The 20,288-nt window shown below is 40.1% G+C and overlaps 1 protein-coding gene across 3 annotated transcripts in view; it reads left to right on the top strand.

The window, feature by feature from the left end:
* The window catches only part of PAAF1 (proteasomal ATPase associated factor 1), a 66,833-nt gene that overhangs the window by 36,411 nt on the left and 10,134 nt on the right, over positions 1 to 20,288 (top strand). For 2 of the 3 annotated variants that reach the window (XR_003791500.1, XR_003791499.1), the window contains exons 11-13: positions 2,632 to 2,714; positions 4,121 to 4,387; positions 12,216 to 12,314. Coding sequence is in view for 1 of the 3 variants with exons in the window: in XM_029208662.1 (XP_029064495.1) it covers positions 2,632 to 2,714; positions 4,121 to 4,198 (161 nt within the window). In the remaining 2 variants the exon portion in view is untranslated. Of the gene's footprint in view, positions 1 to 2,631; positions 2,715 to 4,120; positions 4,579 to 12,215; positions 12,315 to 20,288 lie in introns of those variants that run through there. The other variant, XM_029208662.1, reaches the window with a different exon arrangement.

Raw genomic sequence — 20,288 nt, 5'->3', positions numbered from 1 at the left:
AATCTCCTGATCATTCTCTTTCTCCAGTTACTGCTCCTTTCCCTGATTTCTCTGGTATTGTGCCTAGCATGATTCATGGCTTACTGTAGGTTCTCTTAATTTTTTGTTGACGTTGAATCCTTTTGCCCTTCCTAGTATTGTTGCCGTCCCTAAACCAGAGATACTTCCTGAGTTCAGCCTTTGTCCTTCTACCTTTTCTTCTTGCTTCCTCAAGGACCAACTGTTCTCATGGTGTTAGCTGTTAATGATTGGAATCCATAGCTCCAGCCCTGATCTCCTACTTAGCCTTTATTTTATTGGGCAGTTGCATGATATAGAAAAAGCATAGATTTTGGATGTAAACTGACAACCTAATCAATGAATTTATATCCTCACTCCATCACTTACTATTAGATTCAGCTCTATGAAATTCCTAATATATGGCCTTTTTTTTTTTTTTTTTTGCGATATGTGGGCCTCTCACTGTTGTGGCCTCTCCCGGTGTGGAGCGCAGGCTCAACGGCCATGGCTCATGGGCCCAGCCGCGCGGCGGCATGTGGGATCCTCCCGGACCGGGGCACGAACCCATGTCCTCTGCATCGGCAGGCGGACTCTCAACCACTGCACCACCAGGGAAGCCCTATATGGCCATTTTTGATTTATAAAAATGGCGGTTGTATATGGTTTAATCTAATAGTCCTATGACCTTTGTAAACCACTTCACTTTTCTAACTCTCAGTTTACTTAGAGATAAAATAGGTACTCGACATAAAGTAGACATTCTATAAGTGACAGTTTCTTCTTACTCCTGTAACTACCCCTTGCCCTATAAGCCCTCCTAAAAAGTGTTTCTTCTCATCATGATCCAGTGAAAAAGCACACACTCACAAAAAGTAGAATTATGCTATAGGGAAAGATATGTGGAAGTATCAAAGGAATAATAAGCGTTACAAGAGGTTGATGGGAGGAAGGGTTTACTATATGGGGTGGTTAGAAATGGCTTCCTAGAGGGAATGGGAATAGAGCTGGGGCTTATCAAGTAGATTTGTGTATAGAAACCTGAGTGCAGAATAAGAGCTATGGTAATCAGACTTTCTTATCTCCCTTGTCAACATTTCTATATGTATCTCTAAAATATATATGAATCCTTTTTTGGAAAAGATTATTTTTAATAATAATAATGCAAGAAATGATAAATTCCTCCTGTATGCTGCTGGTTGCAGTATAGATTAACAGATAAATTAAAATTGATTAACAGGTAATTTGGAAAGCAGTTTTTCAGATTTCCAAAAAGTTTCAAATGGTTAATTAATATCTTTTGATTCTTTTCCAGGGTTCTATACAAAGTCATAATCTTAATATAGAAAAAAACCTTATGCGTAAAGATATTCTTTTATGCAGTATGTTCTCAACCATGTAAAATAAAAATTTACACAGAAAAGGTTGGAAAAATACATTAAAATGTGAACAGTAATTATATTTAGTGGTAGATATGGGTGATTTTTTTGCTTCTGTTTCTTTACTTTTATTTTTAATTTTTTTTCTTTTTGGCTGCACCGTTCAGCATATGGGATATTAGTTCCCCAAACAGGTATTGAACCTGTGCCCCCTGCATTGGGAGTGTGGAGTCTTAACCACTGGACCACCAGGGATGTCCCTGTTTCTTTATTTTTAAAGTTTTCTTCAGTGAGCACGTGCTACTTTTATATTAAATAAAACAGGAACAAAAATGTCACCCATTCAGCAGTTTATAGATCATTCCAAGTTTCATTTGAGCATACTATTCTGAGAAAATTAAGTTTAAAAATTAGATATACTTTTATTTTCTTGGTATAACTTTTCTCCTTTGCCTGATTTATGTGGTCAAGTTTATAGATTGAAGAATAATTTGGGAGCATAGTTGTTTTATATTTATTTATTTATGTATGTATGTATGTATGTATGTATGTATGGCTGTGTTGGGTCTTTGTTGCTCTACGTGGGCTTTCTCTAGTTGTGGCGAGCGGGGCCTACTCTTTGTTGCGGTGCACGGGCTTCTCATTGCAGTGGCTTCTCTTGTTGCAAAGCACGGGCTCTAGGCGCACAGGCTTCAGTAGTTATGGCATGCGGGCTCAGTAACTGTGGCTTGTGGGCTCTAGAGCGCAGGCTCAGTAGTTGTGGTGCGTGGGCTTAGTTGCTCCACAGCGTGTGGGATCTTTGCGGACCAGGGCTCAAACCCGTGTCCCTTGCATTGGCAGGCGGTTTCTTAACCACTGAGCCACCAGGGAAGTCCCGGGAGCATAGTTTTCTTAAAGAAAACATTTATACAGGCAAATTCCCTGTTAAAAATCATTGTCTAGGGTAAGTTTGCAAATATATGTATAAGCCTACAGTTGCTTGCTCTGTGCCCTTAGCAGTTATTGCTAATCAAAGATAACTCTGAGCTTGCACTTGGCCTTCAGATCCTCTCAAGGCCAGCATTTTAGGCAGTCACTGTAGGTCCTCATATTTGGCCCACATAATGAGTCCTGTCTACCATTCTGTGTCTTAGGACAATCTTCTTTAGGCTAGTGACGCACAGAAATAAACTAAAATGTTGAGGGGTTTGGTTTTTTTTTAACTTTGCATGCAGCTTTCTCTTCAGTTATCTTAAGTTTTCTTTCTGCCTTTTAGGTGATGGAAGCTGTTTCATTGTCCAGCAAGACTTAGACTATGTCATTGAGCTCACTGGGGCTGACTGTGACCCTGTGTACAAGGTACAGACCTGAGAGGAGACCAGGCCTGGGTGATTCTCACCTGGGACCTAGGGCTTTTGAGGGGACTGAATCCAGATACTTTGTGGTTATTAGGGGTAATACAATACTAAGGGGTGGGATAGGAAGAAATAATTTTGAGTCAGAAGTGACTTCATCACTTACTGGCTCTGGAAACTTAAAAAAATCACTTTACCTTCTCAGTCTGTCAATTTGTCTGTAAAATGAGGATAACAGTGAGATAATGCATATGAAATTTCTTTGTATATTTTAAATATTCTGTAAACATTAGCTATTATTACTATTGTTGTTGTTATTATTATTATTTAAGTTCAAGACTGATTTGGTTAGAGTGAAAAGAGAAAAATGAAAGGGGAAAGAATATTTGTTGACCAGACATTGTTCTAGATGTTTTTACATATGTTATCTTATTTAATAGTTGTTATCATCCCTTGAGATATAATATTATTATTCCTATTTTTTCTTATAATTTAAAAAAATTTTATAATTAATGCATACTTATAAAAATTCAAATAATACAGACTGGTACAGACTTCAAAGTCTGCTTTAAGACTTTTTTGGTTCCACTCTTTCCTGAAGTAACTAGCATTAATAGTTTGACATGTATCTTTTAAGACTGTTTTTGGAGAATTTGCACTTACATCTTTGTGTATTTATGTAAATAATATAGTTTTGTCTTTACTTTGTACATAATTGGGATCATTCTATATGTATTGCTCTATGACTTGGGTTATTTTACATGACATTTTGGAGCTCTTTCCAGACAAATGAATATATAATAGATACATTTCATTTTTTAAAATTCCTGCATATTGTTCTGTCTTGTGGATTAACATATCATTTTCATTTTACAAATGAAAAAATGGGCCCAGAGGGGTTGAGAAAGTTGCTCTGGGTCATGCAGCTACATATTAGCAAACCTGTGATTAAGCTAACTCCAGAAATCATGCCATTTCCATTAAATTAGTGGTGCTTAGCCTTCTTTGAGTCTCAGACTACTTTGAGAATTTGATGAAATCCTCTTCAGAAAAAAAAAAAAGGCACATTTTGAGAACTCCTTTGCATATAATTTTATGAGGTTCAAGGATACCCAGGCCTTTCTATGGACCATCTGCTCCCCCAGTACACACTGTCTGCGCTAAACCATGCACAGTGCTAGTGGGTTTGTTCTCCACTTGGCCACTTAGTTTCTCTGTTCTGTAGTCATGAGCCCCCTTGATTCTGGCCAGCTATTTTTTTTTATATATATCATGGATGTAAGTCTTGTCTTTGGAGTCAATAAAGCTTCTCAGACTCATTTGTACTAGTAGGGGTCAATGACAAGGCTCTATTTTTTTGAAATGGAAGAATCCCAGGCTTCCTTTGAGCTATGAACTCTTGTGTTTCAGGTAGCCACATGGGAGAAGCAGATCTACACGTGTTGTCGAGATGGTCTTGTGCGACGCTATCAGCTCTCTGACCTCTGACCCCTTGGGAAGAGGAGTCCCAGTTAATGAAAAAGATTGACTCTGACCAGCAGTGAGCAGAAACATCATCAAGGACCATGGAAGGACCATGGGTGCCCTTTATTGTATTGGGTACCCTTTGGAAGAAACAAAAAGTCAGCTGCATTGGCCCATGTTGTGCTATCATTCCATGACAGGACCCACTTTGAAGTGAGTAAGAAGCTCACATTTGCTCGCTGCATTTGTCCCAACTTCTCCCTTAAACTCACCCCAGCAACATAGGACAAGGATATGGATGCTTATAGTTTGTCACACTGATTGTGTTAAATGTTTACAAGGACCGGAGGACTGAACCCTGTTCTCTGGAGGAAATAAAGAAAATATGTTTGGAGGAGTCTGAATTTGAGAATCTTCGTTAAATACTCCTGCTCTAGCAAAATGTCAGTCACTGGTGATGGGATTCCCTTCTCAGGCACTTCCTGTTATCCTGGCTGTAGGGTAGGACTACTTGACAGTAGCAGTAAATATCCCATACGCAACCTGGGAAAGATTCTTAGACAGGTAGGGTAACCAACCTTCCCAGTTTTCCTTGGACTGAGGGGTTTTCTGCTACATGCCTTCTGTCCCAGGCAAACTGGTATGATTGGTCACCCTTAATACAGGTGATGAAGTTGAATCATATAATTGTAAAGGCAGTGGCTGTCAAAGTGTGGTCCCTTTGGACCACATAACAGCTGTATCCGATCACCTGGGAACTTGTTAGAAATAGAAATTCTTGGAAACCACCGCCCCCCCCCCCCCGACCCTTTCAGACTTAAATCAGAAATTCTATGGATGGGGCCCACAATCAGTATTTTAACAAGACTCCCAGGTGATTCTGATTCTTGAGACCTAGAGAAAAAAATGGTGAAGGGCAATTTCATCATAGATGGAACTCAGGGCTCAAGGGATGGCCAGGCTGGTCTATAGGAGATGAGGCTGGAGAGGTTGACAGGGTCCAAATAGTGAACGGCCTTGAATGCCAGGTAAGGAGCTTGAACTTCACTTGATTGGCTATGGGGAACCACAGAAGGGTTTTAAGCAAGGATACAACATGGTCACCTCTTTTTTTTCCTTAAACATAAAAATGGAATCATAATGTATGTATTCCATGGCTTATTTTCACTTAGTATCTCTGAGTTCTTTCCATCTTAGTACATTTAGACGTTCCTCAATTTTTTTTATTTATTTATTTTTGGCTGCGCTGAGTCCTTGCCGCTGTGCATGGGCTCTCTCTAGTTGTGGCGAGCGGGGGCTACTCTTCGTTGCGGTGTGTGTACTTCTCATTGCAGTGGCTTCTCTTATTGCAGAGCACAGGCTCTAGGCACGTGGGCTTCGGTAGTTGTGGAACACGGGCTCTAGAGCACAGGCTCCATACTTGTGGCACATGGGCTTAGTTGCTCTGTGGCATGTGGGATCTTCCTGGACCAGGGCTCGAACCCGTGTGCCCTAAATTGGCAGGCGGATTCTTAACCACTGCACCACCAGGGAAGTCCAGACCTTCCTCATTCTTTTTCATTTTGAATTTTATTTTATTTATTTTTTTATACAGCAGGTTCTTATTAGTCATCAATTTTATACACATCAGTGAATACATGTCAATCCCAATCGCCCAATTCAGCAGACCACCACGCCCACCCCCCACCGCTTTCCCCCCTTGGTGTCCATATGTTTGTTCTCTACATCTGTGTCTCAATTTCTGCCCTGCAAACTGGGCAGAAACCATTTTTCTAGGTTCCACATATATGCGTTAATATACGGTATTTGTTTTTCTCTTTCTGACTTACTTCACTCTGTATGGCAGTCTCTAGATCCATCCACGTCTCAACAAATGACCCAACTTCGTTGCTTTTTATGGCTGAGTAATATTCCATTATATATATGTACCACATCTTCTTTATCCATTTGTCTGTTAGTGGGCATTTAGGTTGCTTCCAGGACCTGGCTATTCTAAATAGTGCTGCAATGAACATTGGGTGCATGTGTATTTTTGAATTATGGTTTTCTCTGGGTATATGCCCAGTAGTGGGATTGCTGGATCATATGGTAATTCTATTTTTAGTTTGTTAAGGAACCTCCATACTGTTCTCCATAGTGGCTGTATCAATTTATATTCCCACCAACAGTGCAAGAGGGTTCCCTTTTCTCCACACCCTCTCCAGCATTTATTGTTTGTAGAGTTTTTAATGATGCCCATTCTGACCAGTGTGGGGTGATACCTCATTGTACTCTTGATTTGCACTTCTCTAATAATTAGTGATGTTGAGCATCTTTTCATGCATCTCTTGGCCATCTGTATGTCTTCTTTGGAGAAATGTCTATTTAGGTCTTCTTCCCATTTTTGGATTGGGTTGTTTGTTTTTTTAATATTGAGCTGCATGAGCTGTTTATATATTTTGGAGATTAATCCTTTGTCCATTGATTCGTTTGCAAATATTTTCTCCCATTCTGAGGGTTGTCTTTTCATCTTGTTTATGGTTTCCTTTGCTGTGCAAAAACTTTGAAGTTTCATTAAGTGCCATTTGTTTATTTTTGTTTTTATTTCCATTACTCTAGGAGGTGGATCAAAAAAGATCTTGCTGTGTTTTATGTCAAAGAGTGTTCTTCCTATGTTTTCCTCTAAGAGTTTTATAGTGTCCGGTCTTACATTTAGGTCTCAAATCCATTTTGAGTTTATTTTTGTGTATGGTGTTAGGGAGTGTTCTAATTTCATTCTTTTACATGTAGCTGTCCAGTTTTCCCAGCAGTTATTGAAGAGACTGTCTTTTCTCCATTGTATATCCTTGCCTCCTTTGTCATAGATTAGTTGACCATAGGTGCATGGGTTTATCTCTGGGCTTTCTATCTTGTTCCATTGATCTGTATTTCTGTTTTTGTGCCAGTACCATATTGTCTTGATTACTGTAGCTTTGTAGTATACTCTGAAGTCAGGGAGTCTGATTCCTCCAGCTCTGCTTTTTTCCCTCAAGAATGCTTTGGCTATTCGAGGTCTTTTGTGTCTCCATACAAATTTTAAGATTTTTTGTTCTGGTTCTGTAAAAAATGCCATTGGTAATTTGATAGGGATTGCATTGAATCTGTAGATTGCTTTGGGTAGTATAGTCATTTTCACAATATTGATTCTTCCAATCCAAGAACATGGTATATCTCTCCATCTGTTGGTATCATCTTTAATTTCTTTCATCAGTGTCTTATAGTTTTCTGCATACAGGTCTTTTGTCTCCCTAGGTAGGTTTATTCCTAGATATTTTATTCTTTTTGTTGCAGTGGTAAATGGGAATGTTTCCCTAATTTCTCTTTCAGAGTTTTCATCATTAGTATATAGGAATGCAAGAGATTTCTGTGCATTCATTTTGTATCCTGCAACTTTACCAATTTGTTGATTAGCTCTAGTAGTTTTCTGTTGGCATCTTGTAGGATTCTCTGTGTATAGTATCATGTCATCTGCAAACAGTGACAGTTTTACTTCTTCTTTTCCAATTTGTATTCCTTTTATTTCTTTTTCTTCTCTGATTGCCGTGGCTAGGACTTCCAAAAGTATGTTGAATAATAGTGGTGAAAGTGGACATCGTTGTCTTGTTCCTGATCTTAGAGGAAATGCTTTAAGTTTTTCACCATTGAGAATGATGTTTGCTGTGGGTTTGCCATATATGGCCTTTATTATGTTGAGGTAGGTTCCCTCTATGCCCACTTTCTGGAGAGTTTTTATCATAAATGGGTGTTGAATTTTGTCAAAAGCTTTTTCTGCATCTATTGAGATGATCATATGGTTTTTATTCTTCGATTTGTTAATACGGTGTATCACATTGATTGATTTTCGTATATTGAAGAGTCCTTGCATCCCTGGGATAAACCCCACTTGATCATGGTGTATGATCCTTTTAATGTGTTGTTGGATTCTGTTTGCTCATATTTTGTTGAGGATTTTTGCATCTATATTCATCAGTGATATTGGTCTGTAATTTTCTTTTTTTCTACTATCTTTGTCTGGTTTTGGTATCAGGGTGATGGTGGCCTCATAGAATGAGTTTGGGAGTGTTCCTTCCTCTGCAATTTTTGGTAGAGTTTGAGACTGATGGGTGTTAGCTCTTCTCTAAATGTTTGATAGAATTCACCTGTGAAGCCATCTGGTCCTGGACTCTTGTTTGTTGAAAGATTTCTAATCACAGTTTCAATTTCATTACTTGTGATTGATCTGTTCATATTTTCTATTTCTTTCTGGTTCACTCTTGGAAGTTTATACCTTTCTAAGAATTTGTCCATTTCTTCCAGGTTGTCCATTTTATTGGCATAGAGTTGCTTGTAGTAGTCTCTTAGGATGCTTTGTATTTCTGCGATGTCTGTTGTAACTTCTCCTTTTTCATTTCTGATTTTATTGATTGGAGTCCTCTCCCCCTTTTTCTTCATGAGTCAGGCTAATGGTTTATCAATTTTGTTTGTCTTTTCAAAGAACCAGCTTTTAGCTTTATTGATCTTTGCTATTGTTTTCTTTGTTTCTGTTGCATTTATTTCTGCTCTGATTTTTATGATTTCTTTCCTTGTGCTAACTTTGGGTTTTGTTTGTTCTTCTTTCTCTAGTTCCTTTAGGTGTAAGGTTAGATTGTTTATTTGAGATTTTTCTTATTTCTTGAGGTAGGCTTGTATAGCTATAAACTTCCCTCTTAGAACTACTTTTGCTGCATCCCACAGGTTTTGGATCATTGTGGTTTCATTGTCATTTGTCTTTAGGTGTTTTTTGATTTCCTCTTTGATTTCTTCAGTGATCTCTTAGTTATTTAGTAACATATTGTTTAGCCTCCATGTGTTTGTGTTTTTTACGTTTTTTTCCCTGTAATTCATTTCTAATCTCATAGCTTTGTGGTCAGAAAAGATGCTTAATATGATTTCAGTTTTCTTAAATTTACTGAGGCTTCATTTGTGACCCAAGATGTGATCTATCCTGGAGAATGTTCTGTGTGCACTTGAGAAGAAAGTGTAATCTGCTGTTGTAGGATGGAATGTCCTATAAATATCAAGTAAATCTATCTGGTCTATTGTGTCATTTAAAGCTTCTGTTTCCATATTTATTTACTTTTTGGATGATCTGTCCATTGGTGTAAGTGTGGTGTTAAAGTCCCCACTGTTATTGTGTTACTGTCGATTTCCTCTTTTATAGCTGTTAGCAGTTGCCTTATGTATTGAGGTGCTCCTATGTTGGGTTCATATATATTTATAGTTGTTATATCTTCTTCTTGGATTGATCCCTTGATCATTATGTAGGGTCCTTCCTTGTCTCTTGTAATATTCTTTATTTTAAAGTCTATCTTATCTGATGTGAGTATTGCTACTCCACCTTTCTTTTGATTTCCATTTGCGTGGAATATCTTTTTCCATCTCCTCATTTTCAGTCTGTATGTGTCCCTAGGTCTGAAGTGGGTCTCTTGTAGACAGCATATATATGAGTCTTATTTTTGTATCCATTCAGCAAGCCTGTGTCTTTTGGTTGGAGCATTTAAACCATTCACGTTTAAGGTAATTATCGATATGTATGTTCCTATGACCATTTTCTTAATTGTTTTGGGTTTGTTTTTGTAGGTCCTTTTCTTCTCTTGTGTTTCCCACTTAGGGAAGTTCCTTTAGCATTTGTTGTAGAGCTGGTTTGGCGGTGCTGAATTCTCTTAGCTTTTGCTTGTCTGTAAAGCTTTTGATTTCTCCATCGAATCTGAATAAGATCCTTGCGGGGTAGAGTAATCGTGGTTGTAGGTTCTTCCCTTTCATCATTTTAAGTATATCATTCCACTCCCTTCTGGCTTGTAGAGTTTCTGCTGAGGAATCAGCTGTTGACCTTATGGGAGTTACCTTGTATGTTATTTGTTGTTTTTCCCTGTCTGCTTTCAATAATTTTTCTTTGTCTTTAATTTTTGCCAGTTTGATTACTACGAGTCTTGGCGTGTTTCTCCTTGGGTTTATGCTGTATGGGACTCGCTGCGCTTCCTGGACTTGGGTGGCTATTTCCTTTCCCATGTTAGGGAAGTTTTCGACTATAATCTCTTCAAATATTTTCTCGGGTCCTTTCTCTCTCTCTTCTCCTTCTGGGACCCCTATAATGCGAATGTTGTTGCGTTTAATGTTGTCCCATAGGTCTCTTAGGCTGTCTTCGTTTCTTTTCATTCTGTTTTCTTTATTCTGTTCCGCAGCAGTGAATTCCACCCTTCTGTCTTCCAGGTCACTTATCTGTTCTTCTGCCTCAGTTATTCTGCTATTGATTCCTTCTAGTGTAGTTTTCATTTCAGTTATTGTATTGGTCATCTCTGTTTGTTTGTTCTTTAATTCTTCTAGGTGTTTGTTAAACATTTCTTGCATCTTCTCGACCTTTGCCTCCATCCTTTTTCCGAGGTCCTGGATCATCTTCACTATCATTATTCTGAATTCTTTTTCTGGAAGGTTGCCTATCTCCACTTCATTTAGTTGTTTTTCTGGGGTTTTATCTTGTTCCTTCATGTGGTACATAGCCCTCTGCCTTTTCATCTTGTCTATCTTTCTGTGAATGTGGTTTTTGTTCCATAGGCTGCAGGATTGTAGTTCTTCTTGCTTCTGCTGTCTGCCCTCTGGTGGATGAGGCTATCTGAGAGGCTTGTGCCAGTTTCCTGGTGGGAGGGACTGGTGGTGGGTAGAGCTGGCTGTTGCTCTGGTGGGCAGAGCTCAATCCCTCATTCTTTTTAATAATTTCCAAAGTTTGGACTTCCTCGTGGTCCAGTGGTCAGGACTGTGCACTTCCACTGCAGGGGGCATGGGTTCAATCCCTGGTCGGGGAATTAAGATCCCGCATGCTGTGCGGCATGGTCATTCATTTCCAGAGTATGAATACCATATCAATTACATTATTAGAGAAAAGCAACCCTTGTGCTGGCCATGTAGGCTAAGATCAGGATTTATTTAAAAGAAGAAGGTAATTCCTAGCTGGGGTAATATTATGGTTTACAGAGTTCTTAAAGGCTGGTGGTAGGGAGTTCCCTGGTGGCCTAGTGTTGGGATTCCGGGCCTTTGGTGCTGTGGCCCAGGTTCAGTCCCTGGTCAGGGAACTGAGATCCTCTAAGCCACACAGCGCAGCCACAAAAAAAAAAATGCTAGTGGTGAGACTCAACGAGATCTAGTGATTTGCCAAGGGTCATAGAGAGTAGGAACTTGAACACAGTTTATCTTAACTTTAAATCCCATATTTTCCTTCCAGTTGCTTTTGCCTAAACCAAATCGAAAATAAAATAGTATAATTCATTGAGTATCTACTGGGTATCTACTCTGTTCTAGGTACTGTATGTAAATATTTAATCCTCATAACACTCTTAAAAAGGAAATGGTATTATTCCTGTCTAAAGGATAAAGAGGGACTTTCCTGGTGGCACAGTGGTTAAGAATCCACCTGCCAATGCAGGGGACACGGGTTCGAGCCCTGGTCTGGGAAGATCCCACATGCTGCGGAGCAACGAAGCCTATGCACCACAACTACTGAACCTGCACTCTAGAGCCCGCGGGCCACACTGCTGAGCCCGTGTGCCACAACTACTGAAGGCTGCGTGCCTAGAGCCCGTGCTCCACAACAAGAGAAGCCACCGCAGTGAGAAGCCTGTGCGCCACAATGAAGAGTAGCCCCCGCTCTCCACAACTAAATTAAAAACTGAGACTCAAGGAATTAAGTACCAGAGCCTTGATTTGGACCTTGCTCAGTCTGTCTCCAAGGCCCATGCTCCTTCCACTATACCATGTGGTCACAAGACCTCTGGGACTAGAGCAATTTCATTCAAGGAGTGATTTGTGATAGGGTCAGGTAGACCCAAACGGACATATTCCAGAGCTCAGAAACATTGAATCCTAGGAGGTCCAGGTGGAACCTCTAAGAAGTCAGACTAACAAAAAAGGATGAGGAAGAATATAGCTAAGTTCACACAAGTATGCCTCTGAGTTCCCATTCCAGGACTCGTTCTTCTCCATTGCTATCATATTTACAAGCCCCTTTTCACAGGTCTCCAGAGTTGACATCCTGATTGTGATAGATGCAGTAACCCTTGACAGCTGTCCTGAAGTCCAGACCCAAACAGAAGGAGCAGAGGCTAGCTCTCAGGTACCCCAAAACCTTATCTACTGTGAATGGAATAATCCCCAGTTTGCAGCAGGCAAAGCTTTTTTTTCCTTTTGGGTTGAGGAATGCATTCTGGGTAAGGAAGGGTTGACAACCCCCATCTGCAGCACTGCAGGCCCAGGGGAGCTCTGTGCTAGACCTTGTTTCTTGGCTTTCAGATGCCCCCTTGTGACTTCTTGTGAGAAGTGCCTCTATTTCTCAGTCCTGAGAAGTTGGCAGTGGCAGCAGCTATTGAGCATATACTGTGTGCCAGGCACAGTCCTCACAATAGCGTTGCAAAGCAAAGGTTTATTTTTCTTGAACAAGTCTCTTTGTGGATATATTTTATATATTTTTCTAATTTACTTTTTATTTTGAAATAATTTCAAACTTGCAGAAAAGCTGTAAGAATAGTTCAGAGGATTCCAGTATATTCCCACCCAGATCTCGCTGTTGTTAACTTCTTATGTTTGCTTTGTCATCCTCTCTCTCCCTCTTTCTTTATATATATAGATATATTTTTTACACAGGTTATATATGCTGTATATAGTTTTTCTGAATCACTTGTGAGTAATACACAAATTTTATGTCCACTTACCTTTAAATACTTCAGTATGCATTTGCTGAAATCAAGGACACTCCTGCATAACCACAGTACATCTGTCAAAACAAGGAAACCTGCATTGATACTATACTATCATCCAGTTTGCCAGCCCCATTCAAGTTTTGCTGGTTGTCCCAACAATGTCCTTTATAATCACTCTTTCCTTTGTGGTCCAGGGTCTAATCCAGGATCATACGTTGCATTTGTTTGCCTTCTGTCTGGAGTACTTCCTCAGTATTTCCTTTTATAACCCTGATATTTTTGAAATGTAGGCCACTTTGGGTTTGTCTGATGTTTCCTCATGATTAGATTTAGGTTATGTATTTGGGCAAGAATACTCCCGATGTGATTCTCCATCCTAAGAGCATGGTATTGGGAGCCACACAATGTCGATTTGTCTCATTACTGGTGATGTTAACCTTTTGTTTTGTTTTTTGAGATATAATTCACAAACCATAAAATTCACCCTTTTAAAGTATGCAATTTGGTGGTTTTTAGTATATTCACAAGGTCATGCAGCCATCACCACCGATGCCAGAATATTTCATCACCCCAGAAAGAAACCCCATATACTTCAACAGTCACTCCCCATGCCCCAGCCCTGGCAACCACTAATCAGATGACTCTCTGTCTCTGTGGATTTGCCTATTCTGGATGTTTTATATAAATGGAATCATATTATATGTGGCCTTTTGTGTCTGGCTTCTTTCACTTAGCATAAAGTTTTCAAGGTTCATCCATGTTGTAGCATGCATCAGTACGTCATTCTTTTTTGTTGTCAAGTAATAGCCCACTTGTGACGGTTAATTTTATTTGTCGGGCTTCCCTGGTGGCTCAGTGGTTCAGAATCTGCCTGCCAGTGCAGGAAACATGGGTTCGAGCCCTGGTCTAGGAGGATCCCACATGCCGCAGAGCAACTAAGCCCGTGTGCCACAACTACTGAGCCTGCGCTCTAGAGCCCGCAAGCCACAACTACTGAGCCTGTGTGCCACAACTACTGAAGCTCGCGTGCCTAGAGCCCGTGCTCCACAGCAGGGGAAGACACTGCAATGAGAAGCCAGCGTACCGCAAACAAGAGTAGCCCCCACTCGCTGAAACTAGGGAAAGCCCACGTGCAGCAACGAAGACCCAATGCAGCCAAAAATAAATATAAATAAATTTATTTTAAAAAAAATTTATTTGTCAGCGTGACTGAGCCATGTTGCCCAGATATTTGGTCAAACATTCTGGATGTTTCTGTGTTTTTTGGATGACACTGACATTTAAATCAGTGGACTTTGAGTAAAGCAGATTACCTTCTATAATGTAAGGCCTCATCCAATCAGTTGAAGGCCTTAATAGAGAAAGACTGACCTCCCCCAAGCAAGAAGGAATTCTACCAAAGGATTGCCTTTGGACTCAAACTGCAACTGTTCCCTGGGTCTCCTGCTGTACCACAGGCCTACCCTGCAGATTTCGGACTCTTCAAGTCTCCATAATTGCATGAGCCAATTCCTTAAAATAAATCTCTACACACTCACACACACAACACACACACACACACACACGCACACACGCACACACATCTTATTGTCTCTGTTTCCCTGGAGAACCCTAATACACCATTGTATGGATATACTACAGTTTTTTAATCCATTCATTAGATGATAGACATTTAGATTGTTTTCACTTTTTAGCTATTATGGATAATGCTGCTGTGAACATTCGTGTACAGGTTTTTTTGTGAACATATATTTTTAGTTCTATTGGGTATATACTTAACAGTGGAACTGCTTGGTCATATGGTAACTCTATGTTTAATGTTTTGAGAGACTGCCAACTATTTTCCAAAGCGGCTGCACCATTTTACATTCCCACCAGCAATGTATAAGTGTTCTGCTTTCTCCATGTCCTTGCCAATGCTTGTTTTTGTCCATCCTTTTTATTTTAGTCAGCCAATGTTAACTCAGTTAAAATGGTATCTACCAGGTTTCTCCACAGCAAAGTTAATAAGTATTTTGGGGGGAGCTACTTTGAGAGTATATAAATATCCTATTCCTTCCTCATCAATCTTCTATGAACTAGTTTTAGCATTCTTTAATAATTTCTGTCTGAATCAGTTATTCCTATGATAATTGCCAAATGGTGATTTTCTAATTCCATTATTCTTTTTACATTTATAATCAGCATTATACTGTAAGGAAGAACTTTCCCTTCTCCCTCATTTATACATTCATTCACTCATTCATTCATCAGATATATTATTATAGATTACTCATGGATTCATCTTTTATTCTATAGATTATAATCCGTTATTACTATTATTTATTTTGCTATTTAGAGTGTCCCATTTGGGTCAATGGGAGCTCCTTCAAGCTGGATCCTGTGTCCTTTTGACATGTTTCCATCATTCTTTGAGCACTTCCATATTCTCTGGTACCACAAGATATTCAAGCCTCAACTTATACTTTCCAATCCCAGCCCTGGAATCAGTTGTTTGTCTAAATAGCCCTGGTTCCTTTTAGTGGAGAATAGTATTCAGAAACCAAAACCTGGGCAATAACATGCTCTTTACTAGTGGGGTATTATTGCTTCTTGGCCCTATCAGTAGATAGTACATATACACATCTCTCTTTCTGCATCCATCATTCTATATATATATTAAAAATCATGCATTCACACTGATGTCACCAATTCCAGTCCAGCTCCACCTTTTACGTATTTACCTCCTTTCTCCAACAATGAGAAGCTTCACTCTCATAATTCTTAGTATATTCACTTATTTGCTCAATACCGCTGTGAGTAACCAATCTTCCAGCCACACAGGCCACATAGGCCATCTCCTCCCCTTTTACTATGGCCTTTGCACACCTGGTGTCCCTCAGATAGAGTCGCCTCCTTCCTCTCCATTCACCTCAGCCAGTCCCAGACTAAGCAAGGCCTTCCCCCAACCCTCTGAGTTTAATTTTTAACAACACTTTTTTCTGGCAATAAGAGTAAAACAGGTAATTCTCTGGCAGTCCAGTGGTTAGGATTCAGTACTTTCACTGCGGGGGGCCCAGGTTCGATCCCCGGTTGGGGAAGTAAGATCCTGCAAGCTGTGTGGCTAAAAAAAAAAAAAAACAGAGAGTAAAACAAATGGCCAATACACAAGAAAAAATGTTCAATTTAAGTAATTAAATAAAAATGCAAATTAAATACATAAGAAAGCTCAAAAATGCAAAAAAATATAAAGAGTAATTCCATATTTTCACTTTATAACTAGGCAATTGTAGCTAAGAAATAACTGTTTTAAGGTCATAAAACTAGTAGCTAACAGATAGGATTTGGCTCTGAGCCTACTGCCTCAATGCTGAGGGAGCATCTTCTATGTGATGTGTGCTTTTGTATAGTTTTATTTAATATTTTCACACCAACCCTGTGGTGGAATTCATGTTAATAATCCCATTTATTCAAGGAAACTTAGACTTGGGGCCATTAAGTAAACTTGCTTCAGGTCGCACAAATGGCATGCAAATACAGCAACATCAAGATATGGTCACTCTGGAATGGATAAAGAAGATGTGGTACATATATACAATGGAATATTACTCAGCCATAAAAAGGAATGAAATTGGGTCATTTGTAGAGATGTGGATGGATCTAGAGACTGTCATACAGAGTGAAGTAAGTCAGAAAGAGAAAAACAAATATCGCATATATGTGTAATCTAGAAAAATGGTTTCTGCCCAGTTTGCAGGGCAGAAATAGAGACACAGATGTAGAGAACAAATGTATGGACACCAAGGGGGGAAAGTGGCAGGGCGGTGGTGGTGGTGGTGTGATGAATTGGGAGACTGGGATTGACATGCATACACTGATGTATATAAAATGGATAACTAATAACCTGACGTATAAAAAAATAAAAGGTAGGGTCACTTTGACCAGTCAACTCACCCAAAACCTACACTTTACTTCTTAGCTTTTTAATTGATTTCTCTGTCCTTTGGCCCAACTCCAAAAGTGTGTTTTACCACTTCCAGATATACCCAAATATACCTAAAATAGATCTTTTGCCTCAAGTAATATGAAAGATCTACTTTAAGGCAGGCCCTCCTCTGTAATAGTGTGGCTTCAGAGGACCCAGGGAAGTTCTTAAATATCTCAGTCATTAGTATCTGAAGTGCCATCAGGGAACTATCAAGATTTTCCATCCACAATTAGAGATGAGGTTTAAAATGTAGTACCCCTCTTTTCCCTGTATGACTGATATTTGATCCTTTCTTAAGAATACGTTTCCATTTGAGAGGAGTAAGAAGCTAAGTACTTAGAGAAGATACTCCTGAGGAAGAAGGAGGAGGAGAGGAAGGGCTGTAGTGTGGCGCTGGCCCAGGGATCGACCAGTGGAACAATAATCCAGATACAAACCCATGCATATATGTAACATTTGTATATAACACAGCAGTCATACAGATTTGTGGGGAAAAAATGGACTGTTGAATAAATGGTTCTGGGATAGTGGAATGTCTAAAAGAAAAAAACAACACCTACCTGGCACCATAAACAGAAAAATAAGTTCTAGGTGGATTAAAGGTTTTAAAGTAAAATGGATGGAAGAATATGTAGGTGAAGATCTTTATGACCTTGTATAGGGAATATTTCTTAAACTAGACACAAAAAGATAACCAAAAAGGAACAGATTGATAAATTTGACCCCATTTAAAAGAATGGTAAAAAGACAAGCTCCAAGATGGAAGGGGTTTGTATTTTATATTATCAACAAAGAAACATAAAGAGTCACAAATCAATTTGTAAAAAAAGAATAGCCCAATAGAAAAATGGACAAAAGATGTAAATAGGCATTTCACAATGAGGAAAAATAATTGCAAATAAAAATGAAAAGACCTCCACCAAGAAATGCAAATTAAAATCCACAGTGGGATGCTATTTAACACCTATATTGGCAACCATTTAAAAATTTGACAACAAGAATTGGTGAGAATGTGGATCAAAAAGGAACTCTCACACACCGCTATTTTGCCATTGTAAATTAGAATCACCACATCAGAAAACTGTCTGATATTACCTTGCGGAGTTGACACACATGCCCAAATGTTCAGGATCAGCAGAGAATGCGATACAACCTCTGTGAAGACAAGTCACACCCACACACCCACACACACACATGCACAAACACATACCGTTTGCATAAATGATACCATTTATATAAAGTTTAAAAATATGAAAAGGTAAATATGTTGTCTTGGATACATGCAGTGGTATGTGGAGCTGGCTGTGCCAACTTGGGAGAAATTGGCAAATGCTACAAATCAGAGCTATTTTTTTCCTTCTGGTGAGCCTGTTAAACATTTAGCAGTACACCATCAGATACATGCGTAGTAGTAAAATGATAAAGAAACGCAAGAGAATAATAAACAGGTAGGGAGGGGCACACAGGGGCAGCAGTCCTTCAATAACAAATGTTCTAATGCTGCTCTTTCTTGCATGTAAACTATTTCATAAGAAAAAAAAGAATGAGTAGGAGTTAGCTGGGCCAAGCAAGGGTTGGTGGTGGGTTTGGTGGGAAGGGTCTGGGTAGAGGTGGCAGCATAGGTGAATGGGAGAGAATGGTTAGCTGGGCATCTGCAAGTGCTGTAGTGAATTCTGACGAGCGGGTGAAGTGTGAGAAGTGAGAGCAGACAGGAGGGAGCAGATCACTGAGCACCTGTGTGCCAGGATAAACGGCTTGCATTAACTCTGGGCAGTGTTATGGAGCCCAAGCTCACTCTGCTCACCACACAGGCCAATAAATGGGGAGACCAGTTGTTGGGGCAGGAATAACGACTTTAATTGGAAAGCCAGCAGACCGAGAAGATGGCAGACTAGTGTCTCAAAAAACCATCTTCCTCAGTACAAATTTGGGCTCCTTTTACACAGAGGAAGGGGAGAGTGGGGGCCCACTGCGATGCCTACCAATGGTTGAGCGGGACTGCTATTGGTCGCGCCTGCCCCGCCCTTATTACAAGTGGAGTGAGGTCTCGGCAGGGTAGAGACAAGGTGGCAGGACAGTGAGGAAGTCGTGGTGACCTTGCTGAAAGATGAAAGCCCAAGCAAGGCCATGGCTAGGAGGAGGATGAGCAGAGGAGGAGCTCGAGAGACGTCTAGGAGGTTAAATGGTCTGAGCTTGGTGACTGGGTGCAGGATGTGAGTGGAAACCACGCTGCTGCCCTCAAGGAGGTGGAGTGGAACTCCCCACTCTTTAAGGGTGGACTGTGAAATGACTTCCTTCGAAAGAGTACAATCCAGAAATGGGGAAATTAAAGTAGCTTTACAGGGGAGAAATCTGACAAACACTACCTCAGCAGGTGATCAAGGTCAGCCTTGGCAGTGATAAGTCATGGTGATGGTACCTTTGACCTGATGGCATGAGGATGACACTTTACCTCTGTGGTCTTCCTTCCAAAGCACCCCAACCCCAATCTAAATCATAAGAAAAACATCAAACAAATCCCAACTGAGAGACAGTCTACAAAATACCTGACCAGTACTCCTTAAACTGTCAAAGTCATCAAAAACATGGAAAGTTTCAGAAACAGCTGTAGCCAAGAGGAGCCTCAGGAGACATGACAACTAAGTTTATTTATATTTATTTATTTATTTTTTTGGCCGCGCCATGCGGCGTGTGGGGTCTTAGTTCCCTGACCAGGGATCGAACCCACACCCCCTGCTTTGGGAGTGTGGAGTCTTAACCACTGGACCGCCAGGGAAATCTCAACAACTAAGTTTAGTGTGATATCCTGGATCGGATCCTGGAAGAGGAAAAAACAAAACAAAAAACAAAAAACGGCATTAGGGGCTTCCCTGGTGGCGCGGTGGTTAAGAATCTGCCTGCCAGTGCAGGGGACACAGGCTTGCAAGGGACACGGGTTCGAGCCCTGGTCCGGGAAGATCCCACATGCCGCAGAGCATCTAAGCCCATGAGCCACTACTACTGAGGCCTGCGTGCCATAACAACTGAAGCCCGCACACCTAGAGCCCATGCTGCACAACAAGAGAAGCCACCGCAATGAGAAGCCCGCGCACCGCAGCGAAGGGTAGCTCCCCCTTGCTCGCTACAACTAGAGAAAGCCCACGTGGAGCAGCAAAGACCCAACACAGCCAAAAATAAGTAAATAAATTTATTTAAAAAACCAAAACAAACAAAAGGCATTAGGGTAAAAACTAGGAAATCTGAATAAAGGATGGAGTTATGTTATAAATGATGTACCGATATTGGTTATTATTTGTGATAAAGGTACCATACTCATGTAACGTGTTAATGATAGGGGAAACCTGGTGTGGGGCATATGAGAGCTCTACTATCTTCACACCTTTTCTGAAAATCTGAAAGCATTCTAAAATAAAGATTTATTTTT

This window comes from Monodon monoceros, unplaced genomic scaffold, assembly GCF_005190385.1.
Source record: "Monodon monoceros isolate NGI ecotype Baffin Bay Population unplaced genomic scaffold, NGI_Narwhal_1 Super_Scaffold_7, whole genome shotgun sequence".
Classification (NCBI taxonomy): Eukaryota; Metazoa; Chordata; class Mammalia; order Artiodactyla; family Monodontidae; genus Monodon; species Monodon monoceros.
Note: the sequence above shows the minus strand (reverse complement) of the source record. Positions and strands in the feature narration are given on the sequence as shown.